The sequence below is a fragment of the Lucilia cuprina genome, chromosome 3 (assembly GCF_022045245.1).
Source record: "Lucilia cuprina isolate Lc7/37 chromosome 3, ASM2204524v1, whole genome shotgun sequence".
NCBI lineage: Eukaryota > Metazoa > Arthropoda > Insecta > Diptera > Calliphoridae > Lucilia > Lucilia cuprina.
The window spans coordinates 16,444,186-16,463,984 of record NC_060951.1 but is presented as its reverse complement, the minus strand read 5'-3'; the positions used below and the strand labels follow the sequence as shown (position 1 = coordinate 16,463,984).

The 19,799-nt window shown below is 33.9% G+C and overlaps 1 protein-coding gene across 2 annotated transcripts in view; it reads left to right on the top strand.

The window, feature by feature from the left end:
- The window catches only part of LOC111688253, a 104,123-nt gene extending 100,204 nt beyond the window's left edge, over positions 1 to 3,919 (top strand). Inside the window, exons 4-5 of one of the 2 annotated variants that reach the window (XM_046945373.1) lie at positions 322 to 370; positions 1,709 to 3,919. In XM_046945373.1, coding sequence (XP_046801329.1) covers positions 322 to 370; positions 1,709 to 3,394 — 1,735 coding nt within the window. In that variant the 3' untranslated portion in view covers positions 3,395 to 3,919. The remainder of the gene's footprint in view (positions 1 to 321; positions 371 to 1,708) is intronic. The other variant, XM_046945374.1, reaches the window with a different exon arrangement.
- Positions 3,920 to 19,799: the final 15,880 nt, after the last annotated feature.

The window sequence follows — 19,799 nt, the reverse complement described above, 5'->3', positions numbered from 1 at the left end:
TGGAAGGGTTTCCGAAAAGGGTTCAAAATTTCATCACTAGTGATTAAAACTATAAAAATATTTTTTTTGTAAATTGTAATAATAATTTGAATCAAATAAAAAAATAAAACTGTAAGTTTAGTGGTTTTTTTTTATAAACATATATGTATGTTAAGAATTTTTCCATCTCACTCATTATTATTATTATTATTATTATCATTATCATTATCATTATTATTATTATTATTATTATTCTATGATCTATTCTGTATTTTCACTACTGTCTATATCACTATTTTTCCCTTCCAAATATTTTTTTCCCTAATCTTCTTCTCTTTACAGACGTTACAAAGGGGCCTTAAAGGACCCAAGTAAAGACTCACTCTTTTTAGTAAGCAGTCTGCATAACCTACCCTAACCTAACCTTATATTTTAAAATAACTTTTCATTCATGTTTTTCAAATTTATTTAAATTTTGTCCACATTTTGATTTTTCTTTGTTTGTTTTTCCCTTCTAGTGCAGTGTCGTATTTTTTGGTATTATTAAGGAAAAAATTTTGGCAAATATACGAATGAAGTAGATTAAGTTTTGTATGGGAAACTCGATTTACTCGAAATCTTATAGGTACTAGATTTCGCTGTAGTGTAATACCCGATTTACTCATACACGAAATCTAGTACTTAACAGATTTCGAGCCAAATCTATTTGATTTTAACTACATTTCCCGTACCAAACAAAATATACTTCGTTTTAGATTTTGGCAAAAACTACTCAAAATCTAATTAGTTTTTGTGATGCAATTCTGTTTTTTTATCTAATACTAAAAAATGCGATGCTGCAACATCCATAATTAATATAAAACACGTTTTGCAGTATATGCATGCCGACTTTTCGACTTCAACAATTTTAACTTATCGACTTTCCACTTTCCCAAGTATATAGTCGGAATATATATTCACGGAAAGATTTTTTAATCCTTAATACTTTTAATCCATATCCCAAGGAGTATATTGCGCGACACTTTTTAGAACCTGTATAATTTACCAGAAACAATTTTACTGACAATTTTGGAAGAATCCAATTTTCCAAGTATCTACTATACCGATTTTTTTCTATGAGGGATTTTTCAATTTTTACAATATCTTCTACCATATTCAAATGAATTTTACTGACCATTTTGGATGAATCCAATTTACCGATTTTTTTCTAGGAAGAATTTTTTTCAATCCTTACCATGTCTCCTACCATATTCCAAGGATTTTTTGGCGCGACACTGCTTAGATACTACCAAAAACGATTTTACTGGCCATTTTGGATGAATGCAATTTTCCAAAGATCTACTCTACCATTTTTTTCCAGGTAGGATTTTTTCAATCTTTACCATGTCTTCTACCATACTCCAAGGAGTTTTTGGCGCGACATTCCTTAGATCCTATACAGTTTACCACCAACGATTTTTCAGACTATTTTAGAGAAATCTAATTTTCCAAGGAACTATAGTTCCAAAACTATATATGTCTTGATTCCTTTTAGTGTTTCCCACCACTTTCCATTGTGTTCTATGGTATTTTTATTAGCTAAGCAATTTATTTTTCCCCTGTTGGTGGTCTGCCGTTGCTATCGGGACGGAGGTCATTTCAAAAAATGACCTCTCAATATGTGTTGGTTTTACCATAAAAAAACAACAAATACTTTTGTATTTCAAATTTTTTTTCATTATTTTTTCAGAAATCTTGCCAAAAATATTGTCAACTTTTTAAATCAAGCCGTTATGGTATAGAACGCTTAGAAATTTGTGAATCTAAGGAAGATAAAAATCCAAAAATTGTTACACTAGAAAATTGTGTTAAGATTACACAAGAACCATGCCCGGCAAACTTAATACATATCGTTAAAAAAACGGGGAATTTAACTTTGAATGCAACGAATGAAGATAGTTTAAAAGAATGGGTAAATGCTCTTCAGACTGTGGCATTTCGAAGTAAGAATGATGCAATTTTAACATCGGCAATAGAAGAGGATAATGATTTATATTGTAGTTCATATGGCGATGGGTTATTTATAGTTACGTTAATACCTTCCGAAGCTTCGATTCGTTGTAATATTGAGCCTAAAGTTTATATGCTGCATTTAACTCCAACAGAACTGCAATTAAAATCAACAAGCGATTTAAGCGAAATAAAGTGGCCATATAGATATATAAGAAAGTATGGCTACAGAAATGGAAAATTTACATTTGAAGCTGGAAGAAAATGCTCTACGGGAGAAGGCATTTTTACTTTAGATCATACAAACCCACAAGAAGTTTTTCGTTGTATGTCATCAAAAATGAAATCAATGAAGAAGATGATATCTGGTGATAGTGTTAAAGATAGCTACGAAAGCCAACTACATGTTGCTGCATCAATGGAGGCTGGATCCCGTAGTCCTTTACCACCATCTCCATCTAACCAAAATACAACAGAATTTGAAATAAACTCTACTCAAAGTAGTTTTTCTATTCGCAATTTATTTCCAATATGTGAATCTTTCAATAGTATTGGTATAATGATTAATCCAAAAACAATTCCTAACAAGCCACCTCGAAAAATAAATGCAACTGAGAAGGTAGCTAACAAAATGCCTGCAAGAAAGCAATCCTGCAATGAAAAATTTGTTAAATTTAACAATTTTGAAGCAGTATCAATTACTTCATCATCCGATCCAAACAAAGCTGCAGGTTCTATGGTTATTTTAAAACCATCTTGTGATGAATACAGATGTTCGCAAGAAATTTCTGTCCCTGAACTTCCTGCTCGCAATGATTTAAAATCTGAGCGAGATTATGAAAGTATTGAAACTATTACAGATGCGTGGAAAACATTGGGTATAAATGACGTAAAACACAATGAACATATAAATTCTACCGATCTCAACGATATTATTTGGACACGTGCTAATTCCAAAAATATTACTACTCCGAAAATTATAGATATAGATATAGGAGAATGTAGTAAAAGTCATTTTAATAACACACGTTCCGATCTTACATATGATCGCTTGGATTATTTGTCAGCAAATAATAAAACGTCAAATGGTTACAAAACAATTGTTACAGTGGCACCCTTATCGACTAAAAATATGGCATACGAATCTTCGCAAAATGAATATGAATCAATAAATGTTTCAGTATTAGAGTCAGTTCGTAAAATTGAAGAAAATAGTTTAGGATACGGAATTCTACGCCAATCACAAATTCTGTCAAATTCGTCCAAAGAATGTGAAATTGAACATAGCTTATCAAAAAACATAACTATAAGTACTGATTCAAACTGCACAGAATATAAAACTGACACTTCTAATGACATATTTGTGGATGACGATGAAGGCAATTCTTTAAACTACGCTGTAGTTCGTAAAGATAAGCGTATATAATATATTTGCTATTATATTTTAGATAAACAGTAAGCTATTTACTTAAAAAAAGTATGTAACCAAAACTAATTAAAAGTTATTGTAAACAAATATGTAGGTATGAGATTGTTAATAATTTAAAATAATATAACATCATGTAAAATCATTCTTATAAAATATGTAATATTAACTAACACTCTTGTGCATCAGATTGACTGAATATCAATTGTTTAATTAAAGTTGAAATACATATTAGACACTTCAACAAATATTTAAAATCAAACATGTTTCTTTGCAAGAAAAACAGCGTTTTATAAATCTAGGCAGCAAAATTCACCTGCTTTTACAGTATATATTAAGGTTGTCAATTATTCGTGTTTTAAATTGAATAAAAATTTACTATATTTTTTATTTGAGTAGTCGATTAAATTTTAAAAATTATTTTAAATCTGAATACTTAAACGAATATTCTATATAATTTAACTGAAAAACACAAAGATAGTTATAATTCATTAAAAATTGTAAACATATAAAGAAATAAAAATTTTAATAAAAAAATTTAATATTAAAAATTCTTTGTTTTATAAGATTGAAAAACTATTAATAATTTTACAATGTCAGTAAAAATTTTCTTCGAAGAAAATCTCTTTCAAAATGTACTAAAAAAATAATAAACAAGTATTATTTAAAAATGAGCAAGTGAAAAAACAATTGCGAATGTCTTTATATTGGCTTTGCATCTTAAGTTTTCCAGCAAAGAATTGTAAGAAATTGGACTGCGACATTGTTTTACTACAATAACATTGCTCTCTCTACACCAGCGAAACGCAACGACCTCTCGAATAAGGTCTCTTGTACTCTTTTTACCACGCTTACGTATGCTCACACATGTATATAAAACGAACAAAAGTCAGTCAGAGAACAACAGTGTTTACTCTCTGCCTTTCAATGCTCTACACGGACGAGTGCAAGGCGAATTGAACACTTATGAGAGAGGCAAATAAATAAAAAAACATATTTTCTCAGCAAAAATTGTGTATGTGGTGAAAATTATTTGATAAAGCTTGGTTGATTTTTTTGTAATAAAATAAGGGCAATTTCGTTACGAATTTTCAATATTATTGTTTTGTATTCATGTGAGTTCAAAACTTAACTGGTTTTCTTTATTATTTCATACTTCTTTGTTATTTACATTTCTTCTTATTTCTATTCTTAGGAAAGAGGTGCCAGTTCAAATTATTAATTCATTAAAGCTAACAATACTTCAGATGCCTAACACGCTCCTCCATAAGCTTATACTATAAGTAATGCTTTTTAAATATTTATGTATTAAATTATAAAAGAAAGAAAAATATAAGTTTTTGATAATATAATTCAAACTACATATTTAATCAATTTCGAGCCTTTTAAACACTTTACCATCTACGCGTGGCCTTAACTCTCTACCAGCTGCATTAAATGTTGTTTCAGGTGCTTCGTTGGTTATATTTTGCTTATCATGTATACTAGTATCATCAGTTTGTTCTACTTCACAATCACGGATTTGGTCTAAATTATTGTAATTGATGTTTCGTATTTAAAATTTTATTTAGAATAAAAAATTTTTTCACAATTTTCAGTACAAATTATTCAATGCTTATAATAATAATTTTACAAAACAATATTTTTCAGAAGTTAAAATATAAACAAAGTATTTTGTTTCTACAAATTAAATAAGTCCTAAAAGTGTTCTTAAAATTAATAATCGTGTTTTAGGAAGTGGTTTTGTTAAAATATCTGCTATCATACTTTCAGTAGGACAATACTTAATACTTATAAAATTATGAATACAATAATCTTTTACAAAATGATATTTTATATCAACATGTTTTGTTCTAGCATTAAATTTTTCATTCAAAACCATCTTAATGCAACTCTGATTATCTTCCATAATTGTTATAGGTGTATTTACATTTACATGCATTTCTTGAAGTAGTCCATGAATCCACTTTGCTTCTTTACAAGCTTCTGACAATGCTATGAATTCTGCTTCAGCTGTAGATAGAGAAACACAGGTTTGTTTTCGGCATGACCAATTTATAACACCACCATTTAAATAAAATACGTAACCACTGTGGGATTTTCTATCAATTTTGTTTTCTGCCCAGTCCGCATCTACATAGCCGTATAATTCATTATTTTCTGTTGTACTACTTAATTTTAAAGATAAATCAGCTGAACCTTTAAGATATTTCATAACTCTTTTCTCTTCATTCCAATCTTCTTTGGTAGGAGCTTGAGTTTTCTGAGCTTATATTGCAATACTTGCAGTAATATCTGGTCTTGTATTTACTGATAAATATAAAAGTGTTCCAATAGCCTTTTGATATAGTTTATTATCCAAAAGTTTTTCAGATTCTGCAATTTTGTTATATGAAGGTATCAAGGGAATATCTGAAAATTTTGAGTCTTGAAGTCCAAATTCGTTTATAATTCTTTTAATATAATTTTCTTGACTAAATAAATAATGACCATCTTTATCTTTTGTAACTTCCATTCCGAGATAATGTTTAACTGGTCCTAAGTTAGTCATAGTGAATTTTGTACTTAACATGTTAAAAATCTCATCTATAAATTTTATTTCTTTACTTGCGACAATCATATCGTCAACATATACCAATAGATAATCAATATTTTCTTATATATAAACAGGGGTCCATTAAACTTTGCTTAAATTGAAATTCAATTAATGCTTTATGAATACATTGATTCCAGGAACGAGCAGCTTGTTTTAATCCGTATAAACTTTTTTTAAGTAAGCATACTTTGTTTGGAGTTTCATTTGACGTAAAACCTGGTGGCTGCTTCATATAAATCGTTTCCTGTAAATCACCATTCAAGAATGCTGTCTTTACATCAAAATGATAAAGATTCATTTTCTCCTTTCCAGCAATTGAAAATAATATTCTTGTTGTTGTTTGCTTAAAGACTGGAACAAATACTGCGTCGTAATCAATTCCGAATTTCTGATTATATCCTTGAGCCACAAGTCTTGCTTTGAACCGTTCAACTTCTCCTTTTTCATTTAACTTTTTCTTAAACACCCATTTGCATCCAATTGCTTTCCGATCTGGAGGAAGGTCAACAAAAACCCAAGTTTTGTTCTCCTTTATAGATTTACTATATTGGCTCTATTAGAAACACGTCTAACAACATCTGGACTTTGTATAGCATCTTCAAATGTTTCTCCAGCACCAGACCATTCTGAATCAGAAACTTGATTATTTGAAATAAAACTGTCTACACTTACTATTGTGCTTTCTGAAATTTCAGTTTCATCGAAACTATTACTCTCATCAGGATTTTCTTCAATTTGATTTTCAACAATTTCACTATCGGGAATGTCTATTATGTTTTCCGTTTCATCAATGTTTATAACAGCTTCTTGGTTATCTTTATGACAATTCATAGGAAAGTAAACAACATTCTTATTTTCATCTGAAATTTCCTTATGTAAACTTTCATTACTAATTTCTTTATCAGATTCTATGAAAACAACATCACGAGATATCTGAACCTTATTTGTCTTATGGTCAAAAACTCTGAATCCCTTTGAGTTGAAATCATATCCAATAAAAACTTTTTGAATTGCTTTCAAATCGAGTTTCTTCCTTTTTTCTTTAGGAACTTGTATATAACATAAAGATCCAAATGTATGAAAATCCATTAATGATGGCTTATTTCCATACATCAATTCATATGGTATTTTTGTTATACTTCTTGAAGGTAGAAGATTTTGAATATAAGACGCCATCATTAAAGCTTCGCCCCAAAAATTTTTGTTTAACTTTGAATCGATCAACATACACTTAAGCATTTCCACTAAAGTTCGATTCTTTCGTTCTGCGGTTCCATTTTGTTGTGGATTTTCAGAAGTTAAAATATAAACAAAGTATTTTGTTTCTACATAAATGTCGCTTGATTTCACGATTATTGTGAGCAACAATGCACGTATATGAACGAGGACCAAGTTTGTTCTTGATAGTTGCTTGTGACCAACTTGCTTTATTTGGATTTCTGTAATCTTGAATCAAAACACTCTGTCCATTATTAAATTCTGCATTGCGATTGCCTTTGTGATTCAGAACGCTTTTAATTTGAGATTCTCGTATTCTGTCGCCTGCCATTGGAGGTCTTAAATTATCAAATTTTGTTTTCAATGATCTGCCGAAAAACAACTTAGCTGGTGTTTCTCCGGTGGTACAATGTTTCGAATCTCTATAGTGTGCCAAAAACCTATTTCAAGCGGTATGAATAGGACAAATTTATCTGATTTCAAATTAGAAATAATGGATTTTTTTAAAACCTTAACGAAACTCTCAGCCTGCCCATTCGTGGCTGGATGACCAGGTGGAGTTAAAATATGTTTCACATGTCATCAAATGTGAATTGTCGGCCGTTATCACTGACCAATGTATCCGCCAGACCATATCTACAAAAAAGTTCCCTGAGTTTTGCAACTGTAAATGAAGTCGTAATCTCTTTGGTCAAAAAGACGTCTGCAAATTAGGAGAAGGAATCTATAACTATAAATAAATAAACACCATTAATCGGGCCAGCAAAATCTACATGAATGCGACTCCAAACAGAATCGGTTGGCGTCCATGGTATCAATGAACTTTTCTCAGGGGAGTCTAAAAGTTGTTGACAAGAAGTACAAGATTTTATCATATTCTCGATGTCCTTGTCTATACCTGGCCACCAAACGTAGGACCTCGCCATAGCTTTTGTCTTAACTATGCCGAGATGTGACTCATGTAGTATATTAAGTACTACTTTTCGAAGTTTCATTGGAATGATAACACGATAACCCCATAAAAGGCAATCATATTCAACGGAAAGTTCGGTACATTTGTTTATGTAAGGCGTAAAATCTTCGTTGTGACAAAATTAATGACCACCTCTGCATGCGTGCAGATGCCATAATAGGTAAACCTTTGTTCTCACCAAATAAAGTTGTTAGAGGTTTATGGTCTGTTTTTAAAACAAATTTGTTGCCTATTAAATACTGTCTTAACTTAGTAACGCAAAATATAATGGCTAGTGCCTCTTTTTCCAATGTGCTGTAATTTTTCTCACTTTTTGTAAGAGCCCTAGAAATATAAGAAATTGGTCTTAAATTACCAACAATATTATGTGAAAGAACGCCAGCAATAACGTTATCACTTGCATCCGTTGACAGTACAATTGGAGTTTGGGGGTTAAAATGCACTAGTACTTGATCTGAAGTAACATCCGATTTTATTGTATCGTAAGCTTTCTGACATTGATTAGACCAATTGAACTTATTTCCTTTCTGCAACAACTCATATAAAGGTACCATTTTCTGTGCATAATTATCTATAAATTTTGAATAATAATTTACCATTCCAATAAAAGCTCTAACTTCAGAAATGTTAGTTGGAACTGGTGCCTTCAGAACGCTAGATACACGCGTGGTATCTTTACTTAGACCATCACAGTCTATTGAAAATCCTAAATAAGAAATTCTGAAAAAATTTACATTTTTCACGATTTAGTGTTAAGCCAGCTGACTTTAATTTATATAAAACTTCCTTGAGAGTGAGTATGTGTTCCTTAAGATTTTTTCCAGTTACTGTTATGTCGTCTTGGTAAACTACGACATTAGATACGCCACGTAACAGATTTTCCATTGTTTTTTGAAACATGGCTGCAGCAACTTTAATGCCGAATGGCAACCGTTTAACTTTGAACGTGCCAACATGTGTACTAAGAGAACATAAAAGTTGCGACTTTTCGTCTAGAAGTATCTGGTTATAAGCATTGGACAAATCAAGTTTAGTGAAAAGTTGTCCACCTTGTAACGAGGCAAATATTTCCTCTATACGAGGGAGGGGATACTTAAAATCGATTAAATGCTTATTTAAGGTAACCTTGTAGTCACCACAAATTCTTTGATCCCCGTTTGGTTTTAAAATAGGGACCAATGGAGTTCCCCAATCGGAATTATCTACTTGCTCCAGAATTTCATCTTCCACCTTTTTACGCAATTTCATTTCAACCTTTTCTTTCCACGCTAAAGGTACTGGGCGAGGCTTGAAAAATATTGGGTTTGTGCCCTCTACAATATCTAGAGAAACTTTACTTAGTTTATAAGCACCTAGTTTACTACTAAAAACTTCTGAAAACTCTGATTCAATTTGACCAACAATGACAGACAAATTATTTGTATCTCCTACAGAGTTCACTTGCATCAATTCAAAATTAAACGCTCTTAAAAACGTGCGGCCTAGCAATGGTGGACTATTAGTGTCACTTACAACAACTGTCAAAATTTTCGATATGCCTTCGTATGTTATTTTTGCATCGTACTCACCAATAATAGGAATTTTGTGACCACTATAATTTAAGTACGGAATTTTACACTCTCGGAGAGATGCCTTCGTCTGATTGTTATTGTAAAATACTGATGATACTAGCGTGCAGGGTGCTCCCGTGTCACATGCAACAGTGAGGTTAACACCATCAATTGCTACTGGTAGTGAGTATACACCACATGAAGTTTTATCTCTTATGCTAAAACAAGAATAATCGAAAATATAATTAACTGAACCTTCGCTGTCTGAATCAGATACATAATTTACGGTTTTTGCATGCTTTTCGGAACATACTGATGCTACTTGTCCAATTTTTTTACAAGCATAACATTTTCTCTCTCTAAATTTGCAGTATTTCGCTGCATGGTTTTTCCATGCACAGTGTGCGCACTTGTTTCTGCTGACGCCGTTGTTGTAACTAACACCGCTGTTACCTCGTCTACTTCCATGATTAGTGTTGTTGTTTTGACCGTTATAGTTTCTTTCTCGGCTGTACGTTTTGTTAATGTAATTGACATTTAAGTCATCGCACGTGGTCTTCGTGGCTAATTTTGTTTCCATTATTAAGGCCTTCCTCAACGCTTGTTCTAATGTGAGGGATTCATCCTCTTCGCAAAGTTTTTCAAAAATTTTAGGTGGAAGCCCGATAATAAAATGATTAAGAATCATTACATTAAGGTGTTCAGCAAATTTGCAGTTTAATGCCATTTTTTTACTCGTGCGTACCATCCACTTACAGACTCTCCTTCCTCCCTTAAAGATGTATGGAATTTTTTTCTTTCACTAAATATAATTGTTTTTGAAGTGAGTTTTTAGAATTTCACATAACTCTTTAAATGTCTTAGTTGAAGGAGAATTTGAGTGACACTAACTGTGTAACACTGAATAAGTTTCAGCTCCAACTGAGAAGTGTAGCTTTTTTATAGTTTCATCAGTGCATTTTATTTCACAAAAATGAATTTCTAATTGCTCCTTCCAAATTGTTCAACTTAAATTTGAATTATATTCTGGAATTCCAGAACATTGAACTAAAGTAACTGCGCTCGTCGCCATTTATGTTGTGTATTCATGTGAGTTCAAAACTTGACTGGTTTTCTTTATTATTTCATACTTCTTTGTTATTTACATTTCTTCTTATTTCTATTCTTAGGAAAGAGGTGCCAGATCAAATTATTAATTCATTAAAGCTAACAATACTTCAGATACCTAACAATTATAATGTAAGAAAGCGGATCAATTAGGCTATTTTATACCTTTTTTCAAATATGTAGACACGCTTTTTGATTACTGCTGAAAAATCGGTTAAAAGTTGTTTAAAAGATATATCCTTTCGTGGAATTTTTCGCTCTATTTAATTTTACCGCAAATTATGAAATACTTTTTATTTTAGAGAACATTTCATTAATGCTAATATTGAATTTAATATCAAAACTTACCTAGAAATAACGGAACCAGAGAAAGAAGAAATATTGCTTTATGACACATAAAAAATATTGATTTTAATTTAAATGAATTGCAGGTCTTGATTTAATATAATTTTTTATACCCTACACCACTTTAGTGGGGAGGGATATTGGGTTCGTTGTGATGTTTGTAACGAACAATTATATTGGTACTATACCCACCTTAAAGTTACCAATCGGCTTATCATTTTCTCAGCCTATTGCAATTGGTTAAGATCGATCCATTATTTCACCTAGCCCCATACAACTGAACCCCCGAATAGAGCTTGTAAGCCTTGTAATCAAACTACAGGTCGTAATTTTGGAGATAATTCAATGAAATTTGGCAGCTTTTAAGTTCATAATTATGTTTAATATACACGTATTTAGACAAAAAGCTGCAAAACCAAGTTCCATACTAGACTTGATGACCCTCAAGAATTTTATAATTATAGGGTCTCATTTGACCCTAGCTCTATAAAAAGCCCCTTTCAAAATTTGACTTGAATGTCCACAATTTTTTTCAACAATAAATGGCTTAAGTATATCTGAGGCAAGGTACAATTCAACTTAAATGCTTTATTATGAAAACTAAATAACATTTTATTTTATTTTCGGTCTTGCCCGAATATAATTTAATAACTGTTTTATTTTGTATTTTTTGGGCAAAATTACTAATGGTTTATTTAAAATGTTTTTTCTCGAGATTAAAAATAAGGGACCAAATGTTCAATACCGGATGGACTGTAATATGGACGACATTCTAGGGCTGTCGAAGGACTCCTTTGGGAATCCAGCTCCACACAGAAGTTTGGGGAGATGGATCTGTCATACGACGGGGAACATAACACCACTGTGGTGTCCGCTCACGGTCGGAGAACATAGTCATCCCCTCCTACTGATGAGGCCAAGGAGAACCAAAGTAGCCTCTCGGAAGAAGGTCATCCACATGGCGCAAAGAACGCCAATCTCGTTCGGCAAGCCTCAAGATCTTGCTAATGCTAGTCGAACGAAAGAGGATAGGACGAAGAACGGCACCCGGAAATCTCTGGCCTTTCTGGCTAAGATGGAGCAGAGAGATCCGGCGTCGTTCTCATCAAAGTAGAAGTACCTCAAGAAGTCAAGAAGCACAAGCATAACGTAGCTAGATTTTTAAAGAATCTACGGTACTGTTAATGTTATCTTGGGGTGGCCTTTTAACGAACAGCAAGCAGGTGATGGTGTTGGCCAGGTTAGCACTCACAAGGGTGTGGGGCCTTCAACATCGGCTGTTTGTTGTGACGAAACCAAGAAGGAGAATGGTGTCATTGCTGCCGAAGCGCTCAGGCCGCTGCTGGAGCGAAGAGGGAAGGGAAACCTCAGGCTGCTTCTCCTAAGGGTCCTCAAAAGGGGGCATTAGGAGAACCGGATATGGAGGTGGCCAGAACTCCAAGCTAAAGGGGTCCAGAAATCTTCGTCGCTGGGGACGGCTGGTAGAAACCCGGTTAGCACCAAGTCCACGAGCCTGAATGGAAACTTTCTGGCGGCTGTTATAGATCGGTCTGATCCGGATGAAAAGATCAGTCCCGAGCTGTGGCAACTAGTCGAGGGCAGGTTCCTGGACGAAATCGCTGCATACAGTGGTAGCCCAGATGATGTATCTTTCAAGGGTGCAGACTGGGCTATGGGCATCAAGATTGTCAACTGTGGCAATAAAAATTCCTTTGAATTTTTAGTGGCCTTCTTAGTCCGGACTCAAAGCTCGAGGTGATTCATGCATCTGAATTACCACTCAGGCCAATAGTGACAGTATGGATTTCACCACCCATACTGGCAGTATTGGCCAAGCAGAACAGTAATATCCTTACAAACCAATGTAAGTTTGTTGCTTCAATGGTGTGCAAGGAGAATACAGGGAGGGATTTTCTTTTCGCTGTAGACGACAAATCCCTCGAGATCTTGGATGGGCTGAGGGGAGTTGTCAACTTTGGACTTGGATCTGTACGGTTTAGATACTCTAAATATATACTGCCTTTAAATATAGGTGAGGGCTCTGACTCTGAATCCTCAGATAAAAATAATAATACCACTAAAGCAAATCCTAAAAAGGATGAAGTAGAGTAAATGGTGAAAAAGGTGAGTGATAGCTTAGTTAATCTACCTATTACTAAGAAAGGACTTTCTGGAGCACAGAGAAGGAAGTTGAAAAAGATGCTTCAGATAATCGTAGTTAGTCAATCCCACGAAGCTCCAAAGAAAAAATCGAACTCTCTCACAAGATCTGAGGCAAAAAGGATCAGGTCTCCCGTAGAGTTGACAACTGAGAATAAACCTAAGAAGAAAAAGAGCTCCCCGTCTTCTAATACACAGTCGAAGCCAAGCCATACTTCACTCAAAGGAACCTCAAGTGAGAATCCTGCGAGTAAGGGTGGTAACGCCAATCCAGATATTCCGAAGACGAACACGTCGGCGAAGTCAACCTCGAAGGTAAAGGTATCTCAAAAGAAGCCCCGAAAAACGATTAAGGAGAAGCTAAACGAGAAAAAGGAAAAGAGCCGCCATCTTACGCTAAAGTTGCCAGGAGTAGGCACCGGGACGATCTCTGCTATGCAGTTTACGATGCCGGTAATCCGACAAAATTCCAATAGACCAACAGAGTAAAATAGAAGACATGGTCAACAATAAGAAAGTGGACCAAGCAATCGCTTCAAAGGGCAAACAACCAATAGAGAGCGTGAGCTGCGAGTTCAGCATGGGCGTGATGTTGATGAGGTTGGCATCCCACCAATGTGTTAGCACCATAAAGAACTTGGTGGAAAGTATCCCTCCTCCCTGGGACGGCGCTATGCTGGGACTGGCAAAGAAGAGCGAGCTTCCGGTCCTCTTAAAGTCCACTGTCTACAGAAAAGGATGGGGTAGTAAACTGACTTATGAAGGTATACCTGAAATTCTTGGAGGTCAAAATGCTGAGCTGGCCATGGAAAAATGGGATGTCTTTTACAGAAAAGAAGAACCTTAGGGAACTTTATTTGTAATAGGTATAGACCAGAAATCCATGGCTAGTCTTGTCAAGAATAAAGGTAGGTCTTACTTCGCCTCTAAAGCTGTCATATTCAAAATTGGGAAGGTTCCGATTGGAAGGGCTGTTACAACAAGCCTCGAAAAGGACACTAAGAAACCTAAGACCACAGCATCAGTATCCACTACTGATAACGTTGAGGAGTCAAATCCTAAAATCGAGGAATTTACCATTAACTCGCCAGAAGAAAGTGTAATTGCCCTTTCCAAAATTGGAAAGGCGCCGATTGAAAGGACACAGAATATGTCGGAAACTTTTAAACACTAATCCCAGTTAGGATGTCTTGGTCAAGCGAAACATTGCAGCAAATACAAGAATCCGTTGCTACACGGATGGCTTTAAATTAGGGGACAAAGTGGGCCTGGGGTTCTATATTGAAGACCCAAAAACAGAAATATACCATTGTTTACCTCATCATAACACAAGCATCCAGGCATAAGTACGATCTATAACGGAATGTGTAAATTGGATTAGAATAAATATGGCGCCCACCGGTCTTAATATATTTACCGACAGCCAGAAGGCGATATCAGGTGATAGAATTAAATCTAAGACCGAATTGGATTGTAAGAGGTCATATGAGTACCAGACCACTCGGGAGTAGTCGGCAACGAAAGGGCGAATGTAATAGTTTTAAAGGGAAGGGAGCTCGATGTAGTTAACCTGACAAACGCAAAACCAGTCTTATGAATTACGTCCACGAAACTGAGTTTCTGAACTTGGAAAAATAATATACTCAGTGAACATTTTTTTCATGAATTGGAGTGCACAACAGGCCCGATAGTGGCCTAGGTGTATTTCTTTGGATTTGATGTAGTATACATCCTCCTATCAACCTCACCTAGTGTTTAATTTCATTACTGCATGGAATCTTATTAACTGTAACAGGGGTAATATGCCAACGCTTAGGAATAAAGATAGGGATACAGCCATTGATATTACCCTTACAAACCAAAATGAGGATCTTATCAGGGACTGGAAAGTACATACCGACTATTAGTTCTCTGACCATAGCCGGATTACTTTCACAGTGAATTTGAATAAATCCAAGCGGGAACCTTTTAGGGGTCGTAGGAAAACTGGTTAAAATTCTTCAACAGGGTCCGGTCAAGATTTTCGCAAATGGATATAAATGTTCTACGGTCCTTTGATTTGGATAAGGTTGTAGACAAATTTACCAGTGTGTTAACGGAGAGCTATGAGCTATCCTGCCCGATAAAATTTCCGGGTAGGCATAAGCAACCTAAGTGGTGGGCCAGGGAACTACGTGATCAAAGGTCGACGGTTAGAAGGTTGTCTTCTCATGGGATACCTTCCAAGAAGGTGGAGAGAGGTTAGGGTAATCTTTATTCGTAAGGCCGGTAAGGCATGCCATTCGTCTTTTATACTGAAGACATTAGAACGTCTAATAGATTTTTATCTCAGTAGCAATATAAGTAGATACCCGTCTTATTAGCAACGCTCAACATGCCTATCTAAAAGGTAAGTCGGTTGAGAGTGCGTTACATGAGGTGATTGATTGTATTGAGCACGGCTTAGAGAATAGGAAATATACTTTAGCCGCGTTTTTGGACATAGAGGGCGCCTTTCACAACATTAGAAAAGAGGCATCAACGGAGTTAAGGATTTCTTAGTGAGTTGGATAGTATCGATGCTTTATAGCAGAACTATCAACTCAACCTTAGGGTATGATAGGATTCGCAAACGTGTACACCACAAGGAGGAGTGTTATCTCCCCTACTATGGTTACTGGCGGTCAACTCTATCCTAAGGATCTTTAAATCTAAAGGTAGAAAGATAGTCGCTCATGTGGATGACGTGCTACTGGTCAAAGGTAAATTTCTCCCGACAATTAGTGAGGTTATGCAGTCAGTACTAAGAGATCTATCAACCTGGGCGAATAGAAATGGGTTGGATGTGAATCCATCTAAGACTGAGCTAGTTCTCTTCACGAGGAAATATAAAGTTGAGAGTTTTAGCTTGCCGAAATTAAACGGCGTTGAACTGACTTTATCGGTAGGAGGGTAGGAATGTGGAAAAGCAGCTTTAGATTTATACTCAGTAAGGCTCAAAGGTGTGCTTTAATCGGCAAAACAAGTGCCAGGGTAGTACATCGCAAGTGGCATTGGATATTATTCTGAATCTGCTCCTAATTGAAAAATATGTTGAGAGTGTAGCGGCTAGGAACTTATTCAGACTGTTTGAATCAGCCTACCAAAGCGGGTAGGCCATACTAGAATACTGTACGATGTAGGTCTAACAAGAACTGAGGGATGTACGGAGGGTATTTCTGATCATTTGGATACGACCCTGGACTTCGGAGTAACACCCTCAATAGTGATTCCTAGTAGGGATGAGTGGGAAGGATCCGAAGTACTGTTTGAGGGGTGTGCAGTTTTCACTGACGGATCCAAGATGGTAGATGACTACATAAGAGTGCCCTACAGACTTCTGAACGAATGTAGCGTCTTTCAAGCGGAAATCCTGACTATCCTGACTAAAATATGAATAACTAAGAATCAAAAAAATAATTAGCCCAATTCACAATCTAGTGCAAATGATATTGTATCATTGCATTTGCAAATGGTTTAGTATATTTTTACAATACACCAACAAAATATAGAGAAATTCTCATGCTACGGTTTATAAAATATACAACACTTAAATACGTAGTTTTTATTTACTCAATATTTTGCAATACAAACTGACAGCTCAAAAAATAAAAAATTTATTTAAAAGCCATTTTAAAAATAAACGAAAAAGTAAAAAACAATAAAACAATAAAAGAAGAAATTGAACAAAAAATGGACCAAAGGCTACAAATAGGATTATAATATATCTTCTAGGAGTATGGAGGTAAGATCGAATTTAAAGCAAAAAGCCGTGTATTTTGTATGTTTGCAATTAGTGTTGTGAATAAAAAATCGATCACAATTAATAGCAAATAAATACAATTCTGGGTAGAAATACAATATTGCGGCTGCACAGTGGTATAGGAAAAAAAAAGAGGGAAATAATTCGGTAACTTCTAAACGGTTAATCCGATTTTAATGAAATTTGGTATGCACAAAAAGGAGGTGTTGTCGAGTTTAGGTTTTGAATTTGGACCTTATAGGCCAACCAGGGGCCCGGCGGGGGGTCCTCAAATTAGGACACCTCGGCTATGTTAAATTTTTAAAACGATCTTATTTCTTCATTTGAGTTCCGATTTAAAAAAAATTTCGTATATAGAATCTTCTCATCGAGCACTATAAAAAATGTCGTCGTAGCAGTAAATTATCTCTTATAGTTTAGGAGATATTCGCATTTGAAAATTAAAATTTTAAAATTTTTACCGTCCTTACTTTAGTTTTTTGATAATAGCGGGTCCAAATATTCCCGATTTTCGCCATTTTTTTTATTCGCTTAACAACAAGTCTATATATCAAGCAGTGAAAGAATTATGTAAAAATCATGACTGAGTCCAAAGTTATAGGCATTTTAATTTAAAAAATTAAAAAAAGGCGATTTTTTGCCATTTTTTGGGAAAAAAGTATCTTTTTCTTTTTAAGTTATCTAAAAATTTTCTAAGAAGATGTATATAGAATTTATACTTTTTGAAAAGCTGACTTTACATAAAATACGATAAATGAAACAAAACCTAAAAATTTTTGATACCGAGGGGACCAGATCCATCCAAAAAAACCCTATTTTTTATATAAAATTCAATTTTGAGCAAAAATTCTCAAATCGCATAGTCGATATCAAATTATAGTGACCTGTTTTATATGACCCAATATGTTCTTAATCATTTTGTAACGGGTTTCGATAACCCCGCCCCTGGTATGGATATAATAGGCAAAAAACCAAAAAATCCCATTTTGGGATTTTTTAAAACTTTTTTGGGAATTCCGGGATTTCTAATAAGAAAATTCGAAATTTTTATTTAATTTTGGATTTTGAGTAAAAAAATCTACCTAACTGTAAAATTTCATCAAAAAATATTCATAAATAAAATTTTTATTGCAATTTGAAAAATTTGTATCTTCGCAAAAACTGAATAAAAAACATTTTTTAATTTTTTTTAAAAAAGTATTCCGCGAATTTTTTAATTATATACAGTTTTGAAAAATAGAAAAATAGACCTTTCCATTGATATATAACATGCCTAGCTAATGTTTTTTAAGTGACAAATTAATTAGGGAAAACTCAACATCTTTTAGAGAATTTACCTAGTACTATTATTTTCATCCATACATTTGTTAGGCATGTTTTACTACCTAAATTTTTATGAATTTTTACAGCCACTTTTTACGATTAATCTTTTATTCTTTATCCCTAAAAAAAATTAACAAGTATTTATTTTATATAAAAATAGTCTTTATTTATTTTTTTTTATAAATTAATATAATTTTGTAAAATAATCGGTATCACAGTAGTCCATATCTAAAAGATAAAGTAAATCTTTAAATTCATGAATATTTTCAAATGCTAACGTTTTGTAGCAAATCAAACGTTTCCTTATAGTAGATAAAACAGGATCAGAAGATAGAATCAGATTATTAAAAATATCTTCATTTTGAGACTGCCTAGAACACTTCCTTGAGCTAAACTGATGAATATGCTTAAAGTCTCTATTCCTCGATTCTTGGGGTTCTTCTGTAAGCTCTCCTAAAGGCAGAATATTATGTTCTATGATGACCTTTCCATGACATAATATCTTGTGAACTGTAGGTGTCATTTCTTTCCAGGGATATAATTCCAAAAGTAATTTAGAAACTTTTGTAAAATACTCTCCAAATTTTGTTGCGTTCACTTTATGCTTGCTATTTATCGCCATTAGAATAATATTGACCTTTTGCAGTAAATCCATACTAATTCCGGTTATTTCGGAAGTAGTTTCAAAATGTTTAAAAAAACGTCTAGCGGTATCACCATCGTTTGTGCTTCCATATCCTGTGAGTGGTTTATCAATATTTAATCCCATCCGCTTTTTAAATTCCTCTTGAATTCTTCGTTTCTCACTGGCTCTCATTTCCATTAACTCCTTATTGTTATTTGCACTTTTGTTTGCATTTTCCGGTATGCTTCTGTACTTTAAATCATATGCTAAATGTAGAAAATGTTCCAGAAATCGTATGCGAGCATGTAGGGGGGATATTCCAAATTGTAATGTTTCCTCATTTATTGATCTTTGCTTGGAAATATTCGAAAATTGATTTTTTATCACTTATTTCATATATCCATATGTAGCAGTACCAAGTAGATGATGTTCCTGTAATGGCATTTCCAACTTTCCCATCAATCATTGTAAGTTTTAAATCATAGGACATGTTAAACGAATAATTTTCTATTTCGATTGTTATAGGTTCCAAGTTTTTAATTTCTGCTTCAATACGATTTATCAGATCTTGCGTTGTTGTTTTGGATTCCTTTATATACTCAAAGCTTATTGGCCTACAAAAAGCTTTGGATCCTGGAGTCGAATTCTTCCAAATATCATCGAAACTGGTTGATGGAGAATCGCTGTCAGCATACTTTCGAATTCTTAATGGAACTAGCGATGCCAT